Genomic DNA, 8773 nt, shown 5'->3' with positions numbered 1-8773 from the left:
TATAAAGAAACTGATGGGGTTAGTTTATGTTTCCACTTAACTATTGAAGCTCTAGTTCATTTTTGAGAATAAAATGAGCAACGGGAGAACCACAGGTGCTGCCTTGGCTCAAGGTTGGGATAAAAATGTAATACTGGGATATAATACTTGGCCTGGGAATTTGCCAGGTCTGAGGCAATACCTCAAACCAGTTTGTTGTCCATATATTTGCATTTGGGGTGCGATACAGTGCCATACAATGAAATGTTAGTGCACTGTATATTGTATTGCATAGGAGATAGGCAAAGGTGTTTCTCCAAAGAAGCAGCATTATACCTTGTGCATGGAGAGAGAATTTATGTAGCACCTACATCCAAGTGCAGTGTAAAAATAGACAATGGATATTTGTACCTGCCAGCAGGCTTACAAAGACAGAGAAACAGGGAGGTGGAAAAATAGACAGCAGGGAAGACACACCAGGAGCTTGAATAAACGCAAGAGACCTTTGACACAACACACAAAAAAATAGTTTTTAAATGTTCTTTAAAGACTTGGAAGGAAGGGGTTCTATGAACAGTAGGCAAAACAAAATACCATGGAAAATAGGTGTACATTTCGATGCAATGCTGTATGTTTGCCCCAGTGATTCAATTAATGGATCCTGGGCTATTTCATGTTGGAAAACACTGGAGGGGGAAGCAGGCGTAACCCCCCCCCCCAATACTGTAGTCCTAATAAGAATTAAGCCTATATGATTTAAAACAAATGCTATGGGCTTTGTTCATAGAACTTTCAGGGTCATGAGTGGCTGAGCCTGGGACAGAGGGAACGAGTAAGAGATCATATTTAGGCCAGAAAGTGGCAAATGAGAAATAAATGTGGGCAGAAGCCTGCAGACAAAGTGTTGAAAGGGAATGCATGCTGAAGAAAGGAAGTTAGTGAAGAGAAATGGTGAACTGAAGCTGGAAGAATAAGGCGATGGGAAAACTGGAAGATCTCAGTGAAGTTCATTGCTGTATGTATCGGGTGAATTAAAATAACCCTCAGTTACCACACGCTGGTTTCCTTTCCTTTGTGACATTGATTTGGGTTTACTGCAGTTCTTACCATCTTAAATATAAGTAATCCATCCTTCTACTTTCTAGCCTAGAAAGATGTTCCTTTCCTACTCAAGTGGTAATTGGTGCCTGCACACCCTCCGTCTGAAGAGCATCAAATCGTCTTACTCTCCTTTTGTGCTTCCCCTTCTGGTGCTGCCAACTCCTGACAGCTCTGGAAAGATGTAATTAGGGCTTTTAGCCGTATTTTAAGCCTTCCTCCCCCTCAAATCTTTCAGTCTTCTGTTTTTCTTGACAAACCATTTGTGTGTGTGTTTGCATATACTTCATTGCCCCTTGCTTTTTCCAGCAACTTGAGGATGCTTGCATAATACCCAATTTATTTTGGCTATTTTTGAAATGCCCTGGCTTTGTTCTGAAATTTTACCCACAAGGAAAGTTATCTGAGCTTGTCCTTGAAGGTCCGACTTGGGTAAAAGATTCCATTGTGCTTTACTGATTCTAATTGATGATGCCATTAGACAGAGAGCAAGAAGCAGCTAGGCACACCCTTTGAGCATGCCTGGACCTAGCGAAGCCAAGAATGCTTTCTCTAAGCGCCATTTGTACTGAACTTTAATATAATATGTACTTTTTAATTCCTGTAATCTGTTTTTTTTTCCATTCAGTTTTGGCTCATAAACAGGATCAATACATAAGGAACTAATTTAGAGCTAGGCAATATCACTGAATTACTCTTTGTTGGTCTTAAAGGTGCCACTGGACTCCAACTTTGTTCTGAATTATTCTTGTAATCCAAGTCCCTGCTTGTTGGCTTGCGATTTGGCCCTGAACGAGTTGAGTATTGAGAATAATCAGGACTTAATTTAAGTCAGGCACTCCGCAGGCCTTGGGTTTAGAACGTGTTTTTAATGTCAAGATTCAGCTCTGCAATACAATAATAATAGAGGTTGGAACTTCTGAGGATGTGCTTTTGTTTCCTCTCTGATTACAACTAGTCTGCGCACTGCTGGGATGGGGATGGGGTGGAGTTCCTAGACCAGATGGTACGACTGCTTGGTGGGTGTGATCACGTGTTAGAAATCAAGCATTGGAAATCATACAAATGGAGTTTTAAGAAGCATTCAGCCGTGACCTGGATAGCCCAGTCTAGCCAGATCTCAGAAGCTAGGCAGGGTCAGCCCTGATCAGTTATTTGGATGGGGGGCCACCAAGGAACACCAGGGTCACTACACAGAGGCAGGCAATGGCAAACCACCTCTGAATGTGTCTTGCCTCGAAGATGGGTGCGATGCGACAACAAAAAAGGAAGCAAAAAAGCATTCAATGAGATTTACAGCTATTCTTTTTGGTCTTTCTGTCCTATTTCCTTTTATCATATTACGTTGTTGTTGTTGTTGTTCAGTCGCACAGTCGAGTCAGACTCTTAGTGACCCCCATGGACCACATCACGCTGTCCTCTGGAGTTTGCTTAATTTCATAACATTATTAGAAAGAAGTAGGTTATTGCATGTTTCCATTTTACAGGTAAGCACCCTGCTCCAGGAACAGGTCATGGCGCAGAAGCCGGCTTCCACACGAACAGCTGTCACGCCTACAGATGTACGTTTGTATTGTGGCACTCATCCAGGCCATGCTTGAAATAACATGCATCCTCCCCAGGCAAATTCCTATGCATAAATTTGGGCTGAATAAAAGCCAATGACTTCTCCAAAGACATCCATGACCAAAGGAGGAGTTAATCCACTGTATATGACTCTACTTCTACCTTCTCTTTAGAAAAGGTGGAGCCAGGAAAAAAAACCACCCAGTGCCACCACACTTTTTTTAAAAAAAATCAAGTACAGGAGAGTTGTGCTCTTACATTTTTTGTTCTGGAGTAGTGATTTTCCCCAGAGAGATTGTGTGGTCTCATCTTTGCCAATAGGCTTCACGATAAGTCTATGAGTGGTCATAACCATTTCATGGGGACTGGTAAAGTGCTTATACAATGTTGGCAAGATATGTGACTCTTTCAGAGCAGGCGGAGTGGTAGGATTGAGGCGGGAAGCCCTTGCTTAAAATCCCCTCTCAGCCACATATTAACTGGATCTATGATTTTTTTTTTAATGTAGAGTGCATTTTTAAACCCACCTTTTGTCCATGGAGCTTCATGTTGCTTGTATCATTCTCCCCTCCTCCTCGCAAGAGCTCTGTGAAGTAGGTTAAGGAGACTGGCCCAAGAACCGCCAGCAAAGTTCATGGTGGAGTGAGGATTTGAACTCAGATCTTTAACATCCTACACTACAGCTCCTAAACACAGTATTGCTTTAGAGTTAGAAGGCTGTAACTCTATTTAGCACTGTAAGGCTCATAGTCTAGCCACTGTTGCTCCCCCCACCCCCTCCGGGTGTCCCCTTGAACTCAGTAGGTCTTAATCTGGAGTATGTATGTGTCAGATTGCAATGTTTAAAGCATGTTTAGTGCCAGATTCTAATGTTTAATATATGTTTGGTGCCGAGTGTGCTTTGAACATTTGAAATGTGATAATTATGCTTGGTATTACCTGCTTATTATAAATGCATAAAGTGAAATGTGCTGTGTATGTACATGGTGCACTATACTATGGGCCAGCTATTCCAAAAGAGTGAGTGCATTTATTTGTTAATTTATATCCTGCCTTTTCAGTAATTGGGCTTCAAGGCAACTTAATTACAGATACTGGAACCACACAAAGCCATTCAAATCATTTTTTTAAATGTTCTAAAACGGAGCACAGAAGTAAATCCAGTACAAAAACAGAGATATTATTTTATTTATTTTTAATTTCATTATATTTATACCCCACCCTCCCTGCGAGCGGGCTCAGGGAGGCTTACAACAAGGCACAAAGTACATACAGTATAAAACAGTTAACATTCAGTACAATCAGGATGCAAGAATAGAAAGATGTGAAACATCTTGCATACCAGAAGGGGGGGGGCCAGGGCCGTAGATAGAAGTTACTTGGCCCTCCGGGGGTGTCGCTCTATAGTGGAGCGGTGGTGGTAGTGGCAGTGGCGGCTCCTACTCAAAAGCCTGGCGGAAGAGCTCCATCCTGCAGGCCCTGCGGAATTGCAAAAGGTCCCGCAGGGCCCTGATCTCCTCCGGGAGCTCATTCCACCAGATAGGAGCCGCCACTGAAAAGGACCTGGCCCTCGTTGCCGCAAGCCTGGCCTCCTTGGCGCCCGGGGTCACCAGCTGGTGTTGTGACCCCAACCGAAGTGCTCTTTGGGGCATATGTGGGGAAATGCGGTCCCTCAGGTATGCCGGACCCTGGCCATGTAGGGCTTTAAAGGTAAGCACTAGCACTTTGAAGCGAATCCGGTATGCTATAGGCAGCCAGTGCAGCACTTTCAGTACAGGTCGGGTGTGCTCCCACCTAGGGGCGCCCACCAACAGCCTGGCCGCAGCATTCTGCACCAGCTGCAGCTTTCAGATTTGCGACAAAGGCAGCCCCATGTAGAGAGCGTTGATACTTACAAAAGCAAGTTCACAACTCGATGATACTCTTGAATCCATGCTGACAGAAGATATACAAAACATCATGATAGTATGTAGCACCTTTACACAACTTCAGTTTGTGCACCAGCTGCAGCTTTTCCTTGAGTGTCCACAGTTGTCCAGTGTGCTGATTCTATCTAGATTAGACTACTGCAGTATGTTCCACAAGGGGCTGCCTCTCCAAGATTGCTGCCTAGCATGGGTTGTAGGGAATGTATCATGCCATCTTTGGGGAAAAAAAAAATCCCACTAGGGCCTTTTCTGCTATGGCACTTTGGAACTTCAACCCCACATTATTTTACCTGCTGTTGAGTTTGTAAGCAAAGCCATTTTCATTTTCCTGGGCATTTGGTGATACTTGCTGTATGCTTTGTACTACAAGGATCAGACCTTCCACTCACCAGTAGTACTTCTGTCTTGTTGGGATAAAGCTTCAGTTTATTAGCCTGCACCCATCCCAAAACTGCCTACCGGCATTGGTTCAGGGTTTCTACAGCCTCCACAGGATCAGCTGGAAGTGTGAGGTAGAGCTGAGAGACATCTGTGTATTGGAGACAACCCAGCCCAAATCTTTGGATGACCTAACCCAGAGGTTTCATGCAGATGGTAAAGAGCACAGGGACAAAGCAGGAGCCTTGTGGGACCCCACAGATCAAAGGGCTGAGCAGCAATCCCCTAGCGCTACTTCCCCATTATTCTGGCCTCCCGTCTCCCCCCCCCATTTGACCCAGCCTATTCAATCAGTATGGGGGGGGGGTTGTGCACTGCCCTCTTTTAATCTTGGGCATTTATTGTGCTGTAGAATGTTTTACTGTTGTATTCTTTTTATTGTGTTTTAAATTTGTTGTGAGCCATCCTGAGCCCTGCATGCAGGGAAGGGCGGGCTAGAAATCTAAACAGTAAACAAATAGATGCCGAAATGTACCTTCCAGGTAGGACTGGAACCACCACAGAATGGTGCCTCCCAATCCCAGCCCAGATAGGTACCTCCAGAAGAAGAAGAGTTTGGATTTTATACCCCGCCCTTCACTACCCAAAGGTGTCTCAGAGCGGCTTACAAACTCCTTTCCCTTTCCCTTCCCCACAACAGACACCCTGTGAGGTAGGTGGGGCTGAGAGAGCTCTGACAGAAACTGCTCTTTTTTTCAAGAACAGCTCTTATCAGAACTACGGCTTGCCCAAGGTCATCCAGCCAGGTGCAAGTGGAGGAGTGGGGAATCAAACCCGGTTCTCCCAGATTAGAGTCCGCGCACTTAACCACTACACCAAGCACAGCATACCATGATTGATGGTGCCAAAAGCTGTTTAGAGGTCCAGGAGAATCTACAGAGTTGCACTCTGTCATCTCCCTCTCTACTAGGCGATTTTGAATTCTTGCCCCTGCTCTTATTTACTCTGCTACTAATTTGGTATTTATTGCTTTTTTGAGGGAAAAAAGTCTGGTTTTACCGTGATGTTTTGGTTGAAAGTCAACAGAAATGTCTAATCAATAAATGGGTCACCAGCACCACGCAGCCCTGCTGCAGCAACAGCTTGTAGCAGAGCTTCTGTGAAATGAGGATGAACCGGTGCCAAAGCTTATGTCATTGCATTACGAATTTTTGCCTGCACCACAAAACTTGGCCTCTCTTACTTTCCCTGTAGCCCACCGGGCTGCCCAATTAAGACACAGCCCCTCCTCGCCCCTGGCCAGCTCCGTTTCCTGCAGCAGGGGGGGGGGCTTTCTGAGCCTCAGGCCGTCAGGAGTCAGCTCATGGAAGAAATATCACAAAGCAGCTCACCTATACCAGAAGACTCTACAAGGTGAAGTTGTAGATATAAGGGTCATATAACACAAGCACAAAGCTCTGCTTCTAAGTCGTTTATACAGCATTCCTTTTCTCTACATTCCTTTCCTATTTTACTGAAGCTCAGCGCCACCACCTCGTTCCTTCGGAAAGGAATCTTCTTGCTGCTTTCACTGCAGTTGGGCTCCCTGGTGCTCAATCTTGTTCTAACTCCGCTGTATGATTACTGCTAATCCTTGCAAGCCCTGACCTGGATAGCCCAGGCTAGTCCAATCTCAGAAGCTAAACAGGGTCAGCCCTGGCTAGTAGTTGACTGGGATTCCTCCAAGGAATATCAGGGTCGTGATGTGAAGGTAGGCAATGACAAACCACCTCCGAGAGCCAGTTTGGTGTAGTGGGTAAGTGCGCGGACTCTAATCTGGGAGAACCGGGTTTGATTCCCCACTCCTCCACTCGCAGCTGCTGGATGACCCTGGGCAAGCCATAGTTCTGTCAGAGCTGTTCTCTCAAGGAAAATTGTGGAAAGAGCTCTCTCAGCCCCACCTACCTCACAGGGTGTCTGTTGTGGGGAGGGGAAGGGATGGGAGTTTGTAAGCTGCTCTGAGACTCTGAGTAAAGGGTGGGGTATAAATCCAATCTCCTCATAATAGACGCCAATGTTGGATCAGGCCAAAGGGCCATCCAGCCCAACACTCTGTGTCACACAGTGGCCAGAAATCCCAGGTGCCATCAGGAGGTCCACCAGTGGGGTCAGGACATTAGAAGCCCTCCCACTGTTGGCCCCCCCAAGCACCAAGAAGACAGAGCATCACTTGCCCCAGAGCCCCTATCTATACCTTGTGGCTAAATAAGAACTCCTCTTGCCTTGAAAACCCTGTGGGGTTGCTGTAAGTCAGCTGTGACTTGACGGCAAATAAATAAACAAACCTTTGCAAACAGGATCACATATGTGGTTCAGGCTCACGTATTTTGTACACTTGGTGGTAGCAGGGAATCCCCTGAACATTGCAAACCAGAATGTCAGAGGGCAGGCTTGGTTCTAGTCTGGTTTTGGTGCTGAAGTGCTCGTCTGCTATACCTGAGGAGGGTTCCATTTGACCCTGTAAGGGACCTACAGTCTGATGAGAATGAGGTGGTAAAGTGCATTGGGGTGGGGAGATCATCCAGAAATGCCGCACGGTTCTGCGCATTGTGTAGTCAGGCTCTTAACCACACTCAACAGGCATGCTCTGGCTGCCGTTCAGCATGTACAGATACATTCACATGAATTGATGCCATTCCTTTCCCTTGAAGGTTACTCAGACACTTGTGACATGGTTGCTCTTAATGACTTGGGTGGGCAAATTAGCATGTGATCTGAAGCCCCAGTTGCTTTCCTGGTGGGTGGCTCTGTTAGAGCTGATGTTCCGCGATCTTTAAAAATGCACTTTGTGTTTTAAATGGGCTCTGGTCTCCGGAGTTTCTCTAATAGCAAACTTTTGTTTTTATAGCCTGCGTTTTGTACGGTGGTAAAACTCTGTTCTTGGAATGATTTTTAAACCAGCCAGGGCTTTATGCAATAATTCAGTGTAAATAAGTAAAAGCACAGTCCTCTGCAACTGCGGGGGGCTATCGCTCTCCTTCCCACACAAAAGTGGGTCAAGGCAAAAGGCCCCCCCCTCTCCCTGACGACCACCGGTGATTAAGGGATATTGCGGGGGGGGGGAGGGGTAATTAATCCTTTGAAGGGAAGGAGCTTCAGTTTGCGGCATCCTCGAAGAAGGTAGACTGGAGCGTGAGAGGCGCTCGCCTAGGCAACAGCAGCCGCTTCCCAGATAAGTGACTCATTTGCTGCTGCTGCTGTTCCCGGCCGCCCACCCAGTTGCCACGAAGGGAGAGGCGAGGGGGTGGGCCATCCAGCGGCAGCTGCTGCTCCCAGGTACCCTCCTGCCTCCTGCTCGATCCGGTGCCCCCCTTCCCTCCCTGCCTGCCTTCCCCGCACTCGGCAGCCGCTTCACTCCACAGGCTCTGCCCGGACGCGCCCCCCATCTGCCGCCTCTCCCGGCCCACCTACCCTTCAGAGGCCCCGGACGACGATTCGCTCCCGGCCAGGATCCGCGCGGGGGTTTCTCTTCGGTCCGCCGCTGCACGAAGGCAACACTCCCCCCCCCCACCCCCCGCCTGGGCTTTGTCCGCCTGGATCCACTCCCGGAGTCTCTCTCCCTCTCTCTCTCCCTCGCCGTCCACCAGATCCGCTCCGGGTTTCCGCTGATCCCGGCGACGCCAGGAAGGGACGATCCAGGCCGGGTCTCGGCTTCCGCCCAGCCCCCTCCCCGCCTTCGCCCATCCCCGGCGCCTCCACCGCGCGGCGCTCCCCGGGGCTGCCTTGAGCCGGGCAGGCTGCTCGCGGGGTGCCCGGCCGGGGGGCTGCGGCTGGCCGGCCCGCCC

General features: G+C 47.8%; 1 protein-coding gene across 1 annotated transcript in view; it reads left to right on the top strand.

Moving 5' to 3' along the window:
- The first annotated feature begins 5478 nt into the window (after positions 1-5478).
- The window catches only part of CECR6 (cat eye syndrome chromosome region, candidate 6), a 4787-nt gene continuing 1492 nt past the window's right edge, over positions 5479-8773 (top strand). Inside the window, exons 1-2 of the mRNA XM_015417166.1 lie at positions 5479-5491; positions 8335-8479. Of these exons, the coding sequence (XP_015272652.1) occupies positions 5479-5491; positions 8335-8479 (158 nt within the window). The remainder of the gene's footprint in view (positions 5492-8334; positions 8480-8773) is intronic.

The sequence above is a fragment of the Gekko japonicus genome, unplaced genomic scaffold, assembly GCF_001447785.1.
Source record: "Gekko japonicus isolate JY-2015 unplaced genomic scaffold, Gekko_japonicus_V1.1 scaffold1297, whole genome shotgun sequence".
Taxonomy (NCBI): Eukaryota; Metazoa; Chordata; class Lepidosauria; order Squamata; family Gekkonidae; genus Gekko; species Gekko japonicus.
Note: the sequence above shows the minus strand (reverse complement) of the source record. Positions and strands in the feature narration are given on the sequence as shown.